The 17,205-nt window shown below is 38.2% G+C and overlaps 2 protein-coding genes across 4 annotated transcripts in view; both read left to right on the top strand.

The window, feature by feature from the left end:
- The first annotated feature begins 508 nt into the window (after positions 1–508).
- anapc4 (anaphase promoting complex subunit 4) lies at positions 509–11,534 on the top strand. The gene is made up of 27 exons (XM_005732329.1): positions 509–769; positions 2,164–2,279; positions 2,384–2,489; positions 2,571–2,703; positions 2,790–2,864; positions 2,953–2,979; positions 3,075–3,119; positions 3,209–3,293; positions 4,322–4,429; positions 4,523–4,758; positions 4,916–4,958; positions 7,432–7,508; positions 7,597–7,697; positions 7,779–7,830; positions 7,920–7,975; positions 8,115–8,161; positions 8,375–8,431; positions 8,511–8,567; positions 8,687–8,780; positions 8,909–9,006; positions 9,111–9,172; positions 9,255–9,293; positions 9,395–9,496; positions 9,576–9,653; positions 9,785–9,952; positions 10,929–11,052; positions 11,254–11,534. Exons 2-27 carry the CDS (start codon positions 2,172–2,174, stop codon positions 11,497–11,499), a joined length of 2,424 nt encoding a protein of 807 aa, XP_005732386.1. The 5' UTR covers positions 509–769; positions 2,164–2,171; the 3' UTR covers positions 11,500–11,534.
- Positions 11,535–12,390: 856 nt separating this feature from the next.
- Positions 12,391–17,205, top strand: part of slain2 (SLAIN motif family, member 2) — a 21,251-nt gene continuing 16,436 nt past the window's right edge. For 2 of the 3 annotated variants that reach the window (XM_005732327.1, XM_005732326.1), the window contains exon 1: positions 12,391–13,140. In XM_005732327.1, the coding sequence (XP_005732384.1) occupies positions 12,656–13,140 (485 nt within the window). In that variant the 5' untranslated portion in view covers positions 12,391–12,655. The remainder of the gene's footprint in view (positions 13,141–17,205) is intronic. The other variant, XM_005732328.1, reaches the window with a different exon arrangement.

Raw genomic sequence — 17,205 nt, 5'->3', positions numbered from 1 at the left:
GTCTCAAATCAGCAGGTAGCTTGTTCCAAAGAATAGAGCCACAATAACTGGACCTGCCTTCAGCATACTTAGATCTGATTCAGTTAAAAAGTCTAAATCTAATGACCTGAGAGGTAAAAAAAAAAAAAAAATTGCATTGCAATAATCTAACCTACCTGATGTGAACACATGGACCAATTTCTCAGACTATATTTTTAGTTAAGGTAACCTTATTGATGTGATTGTCAAAACTGAGATCATTGTCCAAAATTATGCCAAGGTTCCTGACTTGCTCACTGTGTTTCAGAGAAACTGATGACAAATAAGAAGAAAGTTTTTGTTTTTGACTTTTTGGACAAACAACACGTATTTGCAGCTCATTAGTTTGTACAAACATTTTAAATCATCAGAGGAGATAAATGAGAAGTACAACTTTGTGCCATCTGCACTTTTCCAGTTGTCATTTCAAGTTTCATCAAATTGCGTTTCTCTCTTAGTAAATGTGTCCCTTGTTTTCCGCCGTCGCTCCGCAATGATTGGTTAAAAGAAAAAAATGGCGGCGTCCGCGTAGTTGTAAAAACATCGCGAAGCCGCATTAAAATTAAAATTTCGGCGGCGCAAGACAATTTGGAACTCACTGTGGCGTATTATGGTTATCATATTTCCCCGCTTGTAATGTCCTAAATCATAAAAAATATTATCCATGGCCTTCTTTCTGCATTAGCTTGCTAGCAAAACCGCTAGCATAATATCAGTGGAACAGAAAGATCTCATCTGTCAGCTTTAAACGGTAAGTGAAGCTTCAGTTTAGTTTAGATTTAGGTTGTGGATTAGGTTTAGATATTTTATTTATTTTTATTTTTTAATGCCTGGCTGTTTTTAACAGAGATCATAAGAAGTAACCTCATGAGGTTCAGGAACCTGTCAGAAAACTATAAAGAATCAGTCAGTATCAGTCAGTGAATCTGTTTATCTTAATCACTGCACTATAACAGTGGTGTTTAATACGATCTCCATAATCATATTAGAGGTCCACAGATACAGATTTGTGACAACTTAAAGAAAAGTTCTGAATCTTTTGACACTGTGTTTAAGGGGATCTTTTTTGGCGTATGAGATCATTTTACGGGCATGGTTTGGCTCCACTTGCCCTCTTTGGCCTGGGTGTTAAGTATAACTCCCAAGGAACAGTAGTGACCCACTGGATGCCGTTGCAGTGGGTAAAAAATTGCAGTTATGTCAGAAATTACTGCAGTTTTTCAAAATACTCTGCTTTACTTTTTTTTTTCCTTTAAAAAGTTCAAAGTATTTTTAGATTTAGTTTCAGTTTTTTTGAATCATAAAGACATTCAATTTTAAATTCAATTCAGTTTTAATCATATAGTGCCAAATCACAACAGCAGTTGCCTCAAGGTACTTTGATATGACACCCCAGTACAAGGGCCAGTTCAGTATTCAACTGAAAGTGGCGTGAGTGTTATGTAGTGGTTACCACATTTACCTTATTTTAAAGCTCCCTGGTAAGTGAGAGCGTTACATCTGGTGCAAAATCTGCCAAATCAAACTTGTGGATTCATCTTGTTTTCAAGGGAGAAAAGGGGGCCACCAAAAGTTAAAAGCTAGTGGTGTGAAGAGGCTAATCTCCCCTGCTACCTTTTCTCAAAGACCCCTAACTGTCTTCTCCCCGAAATACCTGTACAAAAACTTTGGTTCACTGCAGAAACTTTTTCTTTGGACAGTTACAATGAGTATGTTATCTGCAGGCTATATGTTTTATTTAATTTTTTAAATAAACTAAGATACCTGACTTTAGTTTTTCCTTCAACAACACTAATAATACAATTAAGTAGCTAAGAAAATTGAAGCTGTTAATTAATTAGGTTAATGTACTTTTTGCAAATAACTGATTGATAGTAGTGTCTGATTTGTGAATTGTAATAATATTGTTGATCAGTATCACAGTGAAAATTTTTTATTTTTTCAAGGGAGGTAATGAACATACTATTTGTTTCTGCTGTCCAATAAAGAGTTTGACTTAAGCACAGTAGTGTCATTCTTCAACAAAAGCTCAGCTGATTTTTTTGGCTTTGACACAAATAAAAGCAAAACTGTACAGAGAAAACGTTCACGAAACGCTTAACAAAAAGTGTGTTTTTCAAGTATTTTTATTAACATTTTTTTCAGCCAACAAAATGCCTGCCTTCCGGCAAGTAGGAGAGAAGCAACTTCCTAACCCTGTACTGTGTATGGCATGGTCTCCAAAGAGGGATCTGATTGCTCTGGCCAACACAACTGGAGAGGTAATATTAAAACAATTATTCTGAACCACAGCTCAGTATTCTGTGTGTGTGTGTGTGTGTGTGCTTTTTAATACTTTAAATACTTGGCTTATGTTTTTCCATAGTTGCTGCTTCACCGCTTGGCTGGTTTCCAGCGTGTATGGACCCTACCACCCAGTGAGTATACTGGCAAGGAGATCACAGCGATTGCCTGGAGACCAGATGGCAAAAGTAAGGAGTGACTGTGCGCATCTTTTGCTTTTTTTAGTCATGTGTTTGATGGAATCATGATGTAATATATCCTCTCTTCAGTTTTGGCATTCAGTCTTGGAGACACTAAGCAGGTAGTCCTGTGTGATGTTGAGAAAGCAGAGATCCTCCATGTGTTTCCTATGCAAAGTCCTGTAACTTGCATGCACTGGATGGAGGTGATTGAGGAGAGCAGGTATGCATCGATTGAGGCTCAGGAACCAAGCCAATGGTGTGGAGGGTGTGCAGAATAATGAGAGTGATTGTTTTGATGTGTTTCAGTGCCCTCAGCTCTTTTTACAACTCTGAGGATGAATCCAAACTCTTTCTTCCCAAACTACCAACTCTCCCCAAGAGGTAACTGCAATATTAATGGCACATGCAATTATAAGAAAACAGCTCCTTGGATGAATTATTAATATTTGTCCAAACTTTTTTTTTCCAGCTATAGTACAACTTCAAAGATCTTCAGGTGGGAAAACATTTTAATAAAATGAAGCTGTTATCCAATGTGTGATTTGATCATTCCTTGTAGCAGCTGAGTCTATTTTTCTATCTCTTTCACAGTGAGGAAAAATCTGATGAGATACTTAAACTCCTGGGGGAAGTCCGGTAAATAATCAGTACATGAACAAAGAGTTGTATCTCAAATGCACTGTGCTTTGTAAATGATTTCACCACCTTATGTTGTTTCCATGCAGGCTGAACATACTTGTTCTAGGAGGAAATGCAAGCTTTGTGGAGCTTTATGCCTATGGCATGTACAGGATTGCCACGCTGGAAGGGGTAAGGCTTTTTTTGCTTGTTTGCTTGTAAATCTACTTTACACTGATGACATTTTCATTAAGTGGCTTCCAAGTGAAGGAAGACCAAAGGACGCTTTTCAAAATGTCTTTTTATTTTGAGTTTTAATAAGAATGTTATGATATCAGCAATAATCAGATATTGTGACAGCCCTAAATGATATAGATGTAGAGCTGTGCTAAGCATGCTAATCTGGTAAAAGCTATAAGTACATCAGATGGAGTTTATTTTTTTGTTCATGATCCAGTTCTGATAAAGTGAGCAGGCCTGTGAGTTGCTTTTGATATTCTGCCTTGCCAAAGAAAATCCAGGGTATGAAGAGAAACTGTAGATCTGAAGGACGGTTACACCCCCTAAATGTAAGCGTATGTTATTGCAGCACCAGCAGCTCATATAATGTAAACATCAGCTGTGTGAGAAATGTAACAAAACAGAAAGAAATGTACTATTAAGCCTATATGCAATGCAGAAAATTGGTTTTGCCACATTATTAGCACAAGAGCTCCAAAGTGGTATGGATAGAGGTAAACCCTGTCTTCCTCACTGGGCAGGTATTAGCCACCAGAATTAACAATTTAACGTCAGACTTCATGTCAAAAGCAAACTATTTTAGGACCGCTTCCCTTTAAGCCAACTTTCTACTGATTAGTGGACACTCATAAACAGACAGTGTGAACTATGCTCACAGCTCAGAACCAGGGCTTTGTGTCTGGGGTGACCATATTTCAGACATTGCCTCTCTTTGACATCATAAAGAGCCACAAATAAAAAGAAGACCGTCTGAAATGGACTATTAAAACCATGCTGACCTTATTATTTAAAACTTTGGCCTTATTTAGTATGGGCATCTACCATTACCAGTAGCTATGTGACAGAAAATGAGGGAAAGAATCCCCTATGGTCCACTTTAAATGGTGAAACAATAAATCCCACAAATTACTATCTAAATTGCACAAAAATAATATTGATTAAACTTTTGCTGCTTTTGTTGCCGTAACAACACCCTGCAGGTTTTGGGAACGTGCCGGAGCCTGAGTCTGTCCAGTGATCTTAAGTCTCTGTCTGTCATCACAGAAGTCAGATCTGCTGACGACAACCCAGAGATCTGCTATGTTCAGGTGAGACTGATTGTTTGACTTCGCTTTTCCATTTTCTGACATCCTCTCTGCTTTTACCTAAATTTCTCTTAAACCTATGTCTTCTTCTTCCAGCTGGACACAGGGTTGTTGTCAGATTGCCTGCCTGAGGTCACCAGGATGGCACGCAAGTTCACCCACATCTCCACCCTACTGCAATACCTGCACCTCTCACTTACCTGTATGTGTGAGGCGTGGGAAGACATCCTCATGCAGATGGATCTTCGACTCACTAAGTTTGTGCAGGAAAAGAACACAAGCACTCAAGTTCAAGATGAGTTTCTGGAGCTTCTACTGTGGGGGCAGTCCAGGTGGGACAGAATTACGTTTTTTTTCTGCTGTTTGGATTTGCAATGTCTAGAGTGTCCTGTAGATGGTAGCAACACATCTTGAGCTGCTAACTCAGCGTGTTGTTCTGCAGCAGTTTGAGGTAAATCATGCCAGACTGCTCTCTTTTTTAACTTGCAGCCCTGAACTGCAGGCTCTTCTCATGAACCAGCTGACAGTCAAGGTGAGGCTACAGTCCCTTTTCTTCATGGACTCTTCTGCTAATGTGGCAGCACATGAATGTGTCTTTTCCTATATTAGTTTCTATTCCTATTAGTTAGTAACTTTTTTAGCATTTTAGTAACAAAACTGTGAATGTGTCTCATTATATATACATTAAATGGTCTGAACAACACAAATTTCTGCATTTCAGTTCATATACTGGCATACATAAGTGATACTGGGTAAACTTTCAGTTTACCTCTGTACCTTGCTCCGTCTCAGCTCCAACACTCCTTCAAACAGTTGCTTTTTGCCATAAATTTCCCTCTGTGGACTTTGGACATGGAAAACTTTGAAGGAGCCAAACTTAAATACACTTTCAGTTGTGGTCAGAAGTTTACATGGGGATGAATGTCATGGTAATTTTTGACTTTTAATGATTTCTTTGCACTGTTCTTTTTCCAGTGAGGAATGATTGGAAAGCATACGTCTTTAATGACTTAAAAAAAACAAAAATCGAGTGTAAAATTTATTTTAGGTTTTCACACAGGGTCAAAATACATACAGACTCACATAGGCACATTCACTTAACTCTTAATAAGTGATGCTGAATATTCTATAATGTATTTTAACTTGAGGTTTATTAACCTCTTCTCAGCTATAACAGGTGAAACTGTTATAGCTGCAAAGGATGGGCCGATATCATGTTATGCCCTGTAGGTATGGCCATATGCATGTCAAGGCAGATGAATTAATACTTTTGGCAGTACAGTATAAATAAAATAAAATTTTATTTATATAGTGCTAAATCACAGCAGCAGTCTTCTTGAGGCGCTTAATATTTCTCTGTATACAATACAGGGAAAACCCCCCTATGAGTAAGCACTTGGCGACAGTGGTAAGGAAAAACTCCCGTTTAACAGGAACACTACCTTCCAATTCTTCAGCTTCACCTAAAATCAACAGCTAGATGGTTGAAACTTGGGCAAAGTTGGGTGGTCCAGTAGGACAGTGACCCCAAATACACATCAGAGCTGGTTTTGAAATGGATAAAGCAGGCTTCTTCTGAAATGGCCTTCCACAAGCTCTGACCTGTGGAAAATCTGTGGACCTGCCAGGAACCCAACCAATTTAAAACGAACTGAACCAATTCTGACAAGAAGAGTTAAATCTCTAAAGTTGAATCTTTCCATTTCAGAAATATCCTTTTACAATGGCCAGCCACTCCCCAACGACTGGTATTATCCAGCCTTGTCCTTATTGTTTGTGTTACTGGGTTACCAGATTTTCTCATCTGGTCTTGCACAAATTTTCTTTTTGGAGTGAAAAATAAATCTCATCCTCCATAAAAAAAAAAAATGTCTCCACTGAGCAGATCTGTAGGTGCTGGCACTTGTTTTACACATATTTAACCAATCTGTTTCCATCATTGTAATATTTGCTTCCATCAGATCTTAATGTATCATAGCATGTGTCTTAAGGGATTGCAAGCTGATTCTTGTTTTTTAAAGTTGTTAAAGATGTATGCCGTGTAATTACTCCACCCTGGAAAAAGAACAGTTCAGAGAAATCATTAAAGTCCTAAATTACCATGACATTCATGCCCATGATAAGCGTGTGAGTGCAAGCATCCCGGGGAACATATTGTTTTTCATGAGAAGCCTGGGTTATTTGTGTATTGTATGCTATCTTGTTCATCTGTTGCACTTTAAATATGTCAATTGTGCATGGCCCCTGCAATGAGCAGTGCCATGTTACTTCCTGGTTAAATAAAGATAAATAAACAAATAAACCTAACACACAGACCTACCTAAACTCAGCTTTGCCATACATTTATGGTAAAGACAGTTTAGATTAAACTCTAGTGTTATTTTAGTTTTTTGCATCCAGCTGTTTCTAGAAGTCTTTCTCCTGAGCTTATAACAAAGCTGAAGTGTCACACAGCAGCAGTGTCTATTCAGAAGTGAAAGAATCATGCATTCTTTTACTTATCTGACACAACTCCCATGGCTTAAATAAATAACAAATCATTCCTAACATGGAGACGGGATGTAACAGCAAATAACATTGTGTTATATCACTGTCTGAGTCACACTCTAAGCACTATAATAAGCTGCCATGCTGTAGCTCATGTCTAATAAGCAAATTAAGTGTGTATCTGTATAGGCTGTGACATCTGTAATTTTTATAATAACCTACTACTGAAACTCTGACATGGTTAGATGTCACTTTCAGTACTCTCACAACTCATAGGATAGGTATGAGTACTGTGTGCCATTCTCTCAGTGCTGTGAAATTATCCAAATCAAGGCTTCAGGTAAATTATGTAAAAAGGGGCTTTTTGTCCAGTTGGCAGAATACCATCACCTTAACATATTGATGAAGCCAGCAATGTTTTGTCTCCAATGTCTAAAAACGGCTTAAGAAGCATTAAGGTATACGAGTTTGTGAGAAGTTGAAAATGATTTTTTATTTAAAATTAATTTCTATTACAGGGATTGAAGAAGCTTGGACAGTCCATTGAGTCTTCCTATTCCAGCATCCAGAAGCTAGTAATAAGCCACCTGCAGAGGTATTTTGTCTTTTACTTTTCATCATGGCTGCCCTACCCTTTGACTGGTTGTCATTTTAAATCTGTCGCTCTCTTTTGCTGGCTGCAGTGGCTCAGAGGCTCTGTTATATCACCTCAGTGAGGTGAAAGGAATGGCCCTGTGGAAACAAAAGTTTGAGCCCCTCGGCTTGGATGCAGCAGCTATAGAAGGTGCATTTCAGGACATGCACAATGATTTAAAACAGGTTTTTTATGTCAGTAGTCACATGTGTGTATTTTATTTTATTTTAGGCGCTATCACAGCAGTTGGATCCTTTTCCCTGAAAGCAAATGAACTTCTGCAGTAAGTTCAGGACCGTAATTGAGTAATGTACATGTTTTTTAGAATTAGTGCTTCTGTTTTCAAGTATAATAACTTTTTTTGCCATTTAGGGTGATTGACAAGAGTATGAAAAACTTTAAGGCCTTTTTCCGTTGGCTGTATGTAGGTAAGAAATAAAAAAAAGAAAAAAGAAAAAAAGAATTGTTGATCTTGAAACATTTAAAATAATTATTGTGCATGTATGGTCTTATTTATAGATTTGAAATTACTGTTTATATGCTCACACACTTTTTGCTTTCCCACAGCAATGCTCAGAATGTGTGAGGAGCATGTGCCACCAGAACTCAATAAGGTGAGCTTTATTTTTTTATTTATTAAATGTTTACTAGAAGCAGTTAACAAACCGTTCCTCCTGTTCAATGTATGGTAATCTACATCCCAGCAAATGAATTGCACAAATTGACATAAGGAAAATAATGTTAGAAATAATGTTATTTTGATTTAAGTGTTCATGGGATTATTTTAACATCCATTATTTATCTAAACATGTTGTTTAACTCCTTAGATGACTCAGAAGGACATTGCCTTTGTTGCTGACTTCTTGTCTGAGCATTTTAGTGAGGTGAGCTCAGCATAATTTCAGAAACATGCTAATAAGTTTAAAGACTTTTTAAACTTTTTAATTTAATGTGGTTTAACAGAATGAGGAACTCTTCGGTCGTAAAGGGAAGTACTTCAACGTAGAACGAGTTGGACAGGTAAATGGTTTTGTACTGTTTATCTTTAGCTGGTCTTTTTTTGTTTGTTTATTTGTTTGTTTTTAATGGAACTCCTGCTTGACCGTATAGTGGTTTGTCTTTCCTAATAACATTTACAGTACCTGAAGGACGAAGATGAGGACCTTGTGTCTCCACCCAACACAAAGGGGAACCAGTGGTTGAAGTTTTTACAGGACAGCACACACCTGAAAGGTGAATTATCACCTTTGTGCGTTTCGGAGTTGGGTTAAATTTTTTGTTTTGCGTGAAACTACTTAAATGTTGATTGTACTCAAAATACCTGTTAGTTACCTGATTAAATGTTTCATTGGTTTATTTAGGGAGCCCTTTGCTGTTTCCTTCATATCCCCAAAAGTCTTTGCACTTTGTCAAGAGGATGATGGAGAATGTGATTGAGGATTGTCTACAGAAACCCGCAGTAAGTTTTGTGCACTGTAGATTTCTGCAGTCATTCAAAATATAAGGCTGGCTGGCAATGTTGTGTCCTCTCTCCTCTTAATTGTTTTGTTTCTTTGTGTGTAGGAAGTAATTGGAAAGTCGGTAAAACAAGCCATCTTTTTGCCCTTGTACAACGTGCCAGAGAGGTATAATCTTATGTGTAAAATCTGTTGTATTTTAAATATAAGCCATACACTGAGACTAAATTTGTATTTACCTGTTTTTTAGCTCCGAAAACACTCCTCGGCTTTTTGAACTTCCATCTTTGTATGTAAAACACAAACATCATGCAGTTTTTTTTTTGTTTTTTTTAATCTGTAAAAGCAAGATGGGGTTTTAATTAATGTTATTCATTTGTCAACCTATAGGTGGAATGACAAAAAGGCCAAAATGCATTATGTTGTGTTTTGCATGCCAGAGATTTCACCCCACAAACTCTACCTGTTACGCAGAGGAACTGACCCAAACAGGTACATTTCTGTAATTCAGTAAGTACTTTTTAGATATTTGCTTTTCATTTCTAACCTCATTTGTTTTATACTTTTGCAGACCTATCCCAAACAGCGTCATGTCGATTAATCTCACCCATCACCTTGACAGTGGGGATGATGGAAATGCTGCAGACCAGTGAGTCACGTTTATGTTGTTCCTTTACTGTATTAACAGATATAAACGCAAAGAAATGTGTTTATGTGAAAGGTGTTTATGCAAGGCCAAAAGATTTTAAGGTGTGTTTTTTTTTTTTTTTTTTTGGTCAGGTCTCATTATTTTTACAGCTACCTGGATGCTCGTTTTTATGACGATGAAATGCTAACTGTGGTCTTACAAGGATCTGAAGAACTCAACGCCATGCGTGTCCTTGCTCAAATTCCAATTTCTTCCAGCTTAAGCTGCGAGACAGAATTCAACTGGGAGCCAAACCTGAGGTTTGTGTTTACGAATTTTTTTGATTTATCTTCATTTAATAATTATAAATCTTTTTCTGATATTTAAAAAAAAAATGCAGATACACAGGTACATGACACATACATCACCAACGCAAACACTCTAGGAACACCAGCGAGTCCCATCCAGGTGCAGTCTGTAGGTTGATTACCTTTTTCTTGCATCCCAAATTAGAACTTGAACGGCCCACCTCAAATATAAAACACCCTACTTTTATTTGAAGTAAGGAATAAGTGGATTTGTAATTTTGTTACTGTTTGCTCTACAAAAGTAGTACCAACATTCCTTTTTGAACATTGCCTGGACAGCCTTCCATTGTTTTACTTTTATTAAATCAATTTTTAGATTACATATTTTCACACACCAAAACTGAAGCACTGAACAAACTTCTTGGTCTATAGCACATAACAAGCCACGATATTATTAAGATAACCCATGAAAATGCTCTAAAAATTACCAACAAGTACACACATAGTGAAGCGGTCCAGTTTCTTGACCAACAAAGCAGAGCTGAGGCATGTGAGACACTGATCAGCTCCTGCTGTTTTCTTGTCAGGACACTTGTCGAAGTTGCCGTACCTGTAACGCCACGAATCTATGAATGACTCATAAACAAAAATTCTCCCCACGCCCCGAAAATTGTCCAGTGCTCATAGTTTGATAACCTTGATAATCACATTGCTCTCAAACCATAACCAATGACATAGCATTGCTGGTAGTCACAACCATGTTTGTTGTGTTTATCTAATTAAACCACCAATTTTAAGGTGCTGAACCTCAAAAGTGTATACATATATTATATCACTTATAAACTACTCGCATATTCACAGATTATTAAGTACTATTTTATTAAATCTTTTGGAAGTACTTAAATGTAAATGTAGTTGGTTTATGACATGTTGTAAAGCTAAAACTTTAACTTTAAAGTGCACATCTAACCTTGGCATATATTTACAGGCTGGACCAACAGAGCAGTTCCATCCCGTCCCAAGGCCTGGTGTTGGGTAATCAGTGGCGTGAACTGGAAAACATGAAAGCCCAGTTTGTAGCTGTTAATGGAATCCGCAAAGTGGCCTGTGTGGTAAGAATTCACATTATATTTAGTTTATGTGGATTTTGTTTCACGATATCATGAGTCATCTGCACTGCTGTGTTTTTCAGTGATCAGTCTAATGTCGTTTAAGCCATTTTCAGTCTTCTCATGTTTCTCCGGCAGTGGGGGAATTCCAGTGAATGAATATTGTGGACTGTGGCCAAACATTTACTTTTTCTTTCCCGACAGCTAAGTACCAATCTGAGGCACATACGTGTTTTTGAGATGGATGTGGAAGATGAGGATGAGGAGGGAGCTGACTCACAAAATGCCAGTGCTGATCAGGAAGGACTGGAAGCTACCATGAGCAGCCAGGGACAAGGAGAGGAGGAGAATTTGGAGGCTGAAGGTGGGGCTGGAGAGCAGGAAGAGGGAGAAGGTGTTTTTCAAAAATCTAAGGAGCACCTGGAATCAGAAGAGGCCCTGGATAGCTGAGAAGCTATCTCCAATAAATTAATCTACAGCTTTCTTTTTTGTTACTTACATTTTGCTGTTATTGTTGTAGTTTTTCACAGCATTTGTAAAAAATAAATAAATAAATAAATGAAGATGTAAAAATAAAGCTACATTCTCATGTTTGCTTTATCTTGACTAGTATTTTTTAATGGGGTCCCACAGCGAGCATTATTTAAAAATATTTGGATCCTTTTTTTACATAAAGTTCTCAATTATACCTTAATAATAATACTTTAAAAGTTTTGTCATCAGATTATCAGAAGATGAAGGCTAGTATTTAATTTTACACTGCTATGTAAAAGTCTTTAACAATCCCTTGTAAGACCTTGTAATTTTTTGATTTTTAGTAATTTACAAATTGAGCAAAAGTTCTGAAGGCCTTTTTCTTTGAATGAAAAAGCAGCCAATGTCCAAGCATTTAATCTGTTCCCATTTATTAACTGATACTGTGAAAAAGGCAAAAAAAAAAAAAAAAAGACTGTTTAACGAGCATAAAATGTAAATTTATCTTGGCATAGTGTGCAGCATGTCCTTAAAAAAATCTGAGGATACTCCATAATTGGAGGGTAACAGAAGCAGCAGGCCTACAAAGCGATCTACATCTGATCAGCAAGTTAATTTTTTTTTTCAGAATTATTAGATATTTGAACTCTGTATCCCAGTAGTTATAAATGTATAAGACTGTACCCAGGCGGTTAGTTGTAAATATGTAGTAAATCACAAATAAACATTCAAAATCCTGCGTTTAGGAGTTCATTCATATGTTACAATGTGGTTTCTGTAGCCAAATTTTCGATCCATATCTATAACGGTGTAGTTATATGTGCACGCGCAAATAGGTGTTGGTTACGTGGTCGCTCCCGATATGGAACGTGGTGACGTGTGTTCTCCGCCGCCTGTTGGTCTTTCACAGTTGGTGACGAGTATTATGAAAATGGCCTCAACCCTACCCGTGAGCACGAATAACCGGAGAAGATGACGACGCTGAGCTTTTCAAGTCGGTTGAACACCAAAGTGTCTTCTTTGAACACCCATATAGCAGTGAAGTAAACAAAAACAAAGGGACTCTCGGCAAAGAAACGCCTAAAAATACCCCTGACCACCGCATATTTTCGTAGGGCTGAGAGGAGCCACTATGGAGGATATCAACTCTAATATCAACGCGGACTTGGAGGTGCGGAAGCTCCAGGACTTGGTGAAGAAACTCGAACAACAAAACGAGCAGCTCCGGAGCAGGTCTACGATGTTGTCTTCGTCCGGACCGATGTCAGGGATCCACAGACCCGTGAGCGCCGGATACGACTCGTCGTCCCTGTCAGCAGGGATGGCAGCCGGTCTGGCCGGCTTCCCTGGGGTGGGGTTCGCTGGAACGGGCGGCTACGGTGGGCTGTTGGAGAACAACCGCTGTTTAAACCCCAGACTTTCTTATGACGGCATCAGTTTCAGGAGGGCGTATGAGGGTGAGGGGGCATCTGCTGCCACCTCTTTATCGAGTATGAACTCATTTTATTCAGACACTAGCAGGGGCTTCACGGATGAAGGGGAAACCTCAATTCTAGATGAAGTGGAAATCTTAGATCTGGAAGACATGGACTGTCTAAACGAAGACGAGGACAGCTGGTGAGTCAAAGCCTTGTCTTGGGAGGTAACTTGCCTGCTCCGCCGTGTTTTTGTCTTCGGGGCTGGGTGACAGCTTTAAATGCCTGGTCACAGCTGCTATACACATTAGCTGCCACCACAAACGCCTGGCATGAACAATCATTTCAGTAGCTTGTCTGAAATCTGAAGTCATCCCCACTGAAGGAGCCTCATTGTGGATTACTGACTGCAGGATGTTGTTTGGCAAGTCATATGGGCGATCCCAAGGCACTTCTGTGACTGTCTGAATATAAAAGACAGGCTTTGTCTTACAGTCGTTGTCAGACCGCTCTCCATTCTTTCCGTGCCTAGAGTTTGTTCATTAGTTTCAGAGATAGATCAGCAGGCCTGTGGCAATTAAAATCATCAGTTTCTTGGTGTTGTGATGTGACAGATTGCTTGGCTTGTCGTGTCAGTGTTGTACAGTAAAAAAAATCAAAGTTGTTTTCCTGCCCAGCAGCCATGTGGGAGAGGTAGCCATGGTTATATTCCTCTTCTGAAATCCCTTTAGCGCAGCAGTTGGCACACAGCTACAAGTGCTCTGCAGCACCAAGTGAGAGATGTGAAATAGGACAGTTATCTCATCAACATGGAGAAATAAACGCTATGGCAGGGTCCTAAAGATGATTACAAGAATTGCATTAACAGGGGTTATAAACATAAACTGTTAATCTTATACACAAGAGAGTGTCTTGTGTATAAGATTAGCATTAGGCAAGAGTTGTAGCAGTTCCCTCAAACCAAGGTGTTGTGCATGTCCTGATGTTTTGTCATTAAAGTGACAAACAAAAAAGGGACAATGTTTTTACCACAGCCCAGATCATTAGATTATGATTGCATCATGAACAAAAAGCAAGCTAAATTAGTCTGATGTATTTCCTGTTACCTCTAAGATCTTTAAATGTACTTTTTGTAATTTCCCCCCAAAAATAGAGACATCAGGGGGTTCGTATTTTAAAAGTGAGTGTATTTATACAAATTTAGTTGAAATTTGCTTTTTAAATTTTTATATTTCCTGTTTAGATGCACCTATTGCTAATCCACCAGTTGTAATTAGGTCTTTCTAATAGCATTACTCATTTTAAAGCCAGACTTGGAATGCATAAAACTGATATTCACACAAGTAAAAAAAAAAATTTCTATGTTAGGCGATTACAGTTTGACAAGGAATTCATGTTTCTTTGAAAGTAGTTACCCTTGAAGAGATACCAAATCATACAAGAGGTGGTATTACACTGCAAAAATGTAATCAACGTGAAACATTTTGGATTGTAACATTAAAGGCTAAAAATCTTTAAAAAAAAAATATGACTTTCATTGTACTCACCAGACACTGACAGCAACACTTTAACATTCACAGTAGAGGAAGATAGAACCAATACAGTATTGTTGTTCTGCTTGTTAACTCCTATGTATTTCAATATCCTTTCCCGCTAGATTGTGCCCATATAATTTAACCAAGCACTGCGCATTTCTGCCCTTAGATGGCTTTAGAAAAGAAGTGCAGCCCGTCAAACTCCAGACTAAATTGGATTTGACTGTTTTTGACTTCCAAGAACATCATTGTTGACTGGATGAAAATCTAATGATGGCCCTTTTCTTCAGGAAATGGTTATCTATCTTATTAGGACGGGCTTATATGCATTGCTTCTGCTATGGTGATGATATTGTAGTAGGCAACACGAGGGCGTAACTCTTAATGCATCTTAATGGCAGTTTTTAAAAGCTGCTGCAATCAGGGCATATCATCTGTTTTGAAGTTGAACATGCGCCAAGTGCTTTTACATTTTTAGAACACTCCTAACACAAACACTGTTTCTTCAAGGGAGGATAAACACGAATCCTGTTAATCAGTTTGCATTTTTTGTAATTATTATTTCAGCTAACTCAGCTTTTCCTGTCTTGCTTGCAGCTGCATGCCCATGCCAGCTACTGAGCCCTCGGCATCAGACTACTTTCAGACATTGCTCGCTCATGCCCAGCCAAGCTAGTCTCATTATGCCCTGGCTGTTTGTCCATCCTCTGGATTAGATTGATATCTGGGATTAGCCTATAGTGCCTAGCTTTTGCCAGCTCCTGTCACAGACTCCTGTAATCCCATGAATTAGCATCAGAGTGGATTTAAAAAGGCTGCCTGCTCCTGCAGCACTCGGCCTATCAATAGATGCCCGTTGCGCTCCTGTTTCTGCATGCGCATGACACATATCGTTGTTTCAGATGTAGTTTTACATTGCACTGTACCACATGTGAATGGCTGTCATTGTGTTGATAAACATTGACAATGTGCATTATAAGTATAAGTATAAGGCCGGTATTTCTCTGCCCTTGCTTTGCCTGTAATGTTTCTGCTTTCATCTTGAAAGGCTTCCTCAATGGCTGCAACATTGCTGACAGCTGCTGACTCAGATTCCTCCTCTGAGTGGAAACTCAACTCTACTCTACTCTACTCTTCTCTTCTCTTCTCTTCTCTTCTCTTCTCTTCTCTTCTCTTCTCATAAACATTTCTATTGCTTTTATAAATGGGGAACACAATATAAATTCAATTTTGATGAGTGAAAACATGTTTAGACTGTTAGAAGTTGAAACCATATACATTTTACAGCCACTGAAAGTGCCACAGTCACAATTCATTTGCTCCAATGCACTTTTTGACCTCATCTTAATATGGAAATGAGGCGAGGCTGATAGCGCGTCAGCTATCTCAGGTAATGCTGTATGTACTTTAGTGTTATTTCTTTTCCAATGATCTTGTTAGGTTAGCTTATTTATGCATGTTCTATACCTTTGCAATCAAAAGTAACATAAATTTTGTCATTTTTCAGTTCAGCAACTTTATGAAGCCTTAGTTCTCTGTCTATGACTGTATTTCTTGCTGTCAAAATGACATCACAAATGTTATTTGTAAGCAGAAATTATGTCGTGGTAAACAAATGTCATTCTTTACACTCAGTAAAGCTGTAGTTAATTCAGTGTGTCACATGTGTAGAAATGGTAGATGTAGCCACCATGACATCATCCAGCGGTCCTGGACTCTGCATTTTGAAGATTCATTGTTAGTGTTTTGGCTGCTCCTATTTTGGTTTTTGCAGCCAGAAGTTACCATATGTGGAGAGAGGATGCAGCGCTAAGTTATGAGCTAATGCCGTATAGATTTGTTAGCAAGCTGCAAAAACTTGTATGGGTGCAGTGAACAGAAACAGATACCTGGTAACTGGTGCCAGGTGATGGTCTGAAAAAATACCAGAATTTTATTCATCAAAACTGGAGCCTAAACTTCTAAGCACCTAGCAGTCACTGACCAGCTCCAGTTGCCTGTCAACACCTCTCACCCAAAGCAGTCACACACCGCAAAAACCCCCAAACATTTTTGTACCAGGCTATAAATATGGTTTTTAATGCTGCTGAACATTTTAACACTGGAACCTGTGGGAATTGACCAATTAAAGAGCTAAATTTTTAGGCACTTTAACTTAATCTTCTAGCTCTGGAGGTTGCTCGGGTAAAATTATCTGCCTGCAGCATCAACTTTAAAAAATAAAAATAAAAATAAATCCCACATTTTGTTTTTCGCTGGCTTGTCAGTTTGCATATGAGGTGTCATTGTGTCTCTCTGTTTAGTTTGCTGTGTGCACTTGGTTCTGCAGAGCAACTAGATGTGTGAGTGTGAAGTGATTTTCAGGCCGTATTTTCCCTGCAAGCCTTGAGTTTAACTTGAAGCCATATTAAAAGTGTTTGGCTATTTAAATGAGTACATATGATTAAGTATTGAGATTTATGGTCTTTTCAAAAAAAAAATTTTTAAGACTGTTTATTCTTAAAATTTCTTAAAACTCAACACATGCAACATAAATAAAAGGGTATTAACAGGGTATTTACTATATTTTTAGAGTCCCCTTAAATAATTAGCAAGGCTCAAGATTTTAAATATTTATGTCTGAAATAAATTAGCATTAAAAAAAATGTTTTTTTCTTTTTACTAAGAAAACATGAATTCCTTCCTGCCTCTCCACATCATCCACCATAAGGCAGCACTTTGTAATAAAACCA

The sequence above is a fragment of the Pundamilia nyererei genome, unplaced genomic scaffold, assembly GCF_000239375.1.
Source record: "Pundamilia nyererei isolate P.nyererei 1_Seehausen unplaced genomic scaffold, PunNye1.0 scaffold00046, whole genome shotgun sequence".
Lineage (NCBI taxonomy): Eukaryota > Metazoa > Chordata > Actinopteri > Cichliformes > Cichlidae > Pundamilia > Pundamilia nyererei.
The sequence above is the reverse complement of the archived record's forward strand: the minus strand, read 5'-3'. Positions and strand labels throughout refer to the sequence as shown.

Bases quoted from the DNA above. Each gene is read 5' to 3' on its own strand.
- anapc4 (XM_005732329.1), top strand. From the start codon at position 2,172: ATGCCTGCCTTCCGGCAAGTAGGAGAGAAGCAACTTCCTAACCCTGTA. The intron at 2,490-2,570 runs GTAAGGAGTGAC...TCCTCTCTTCAG, and splicing joins CTGGAGACCAGATGGCAAAA to TTTTGGCATTCAGTCTTGGA. The intron at 9,953-10,928 runs GTTTGTGTTTAC...ATATATTTACAG, and splicing joins AACTGGGAGCCAAACCTGAG to GCTGGACCAACAGAGCAGTT.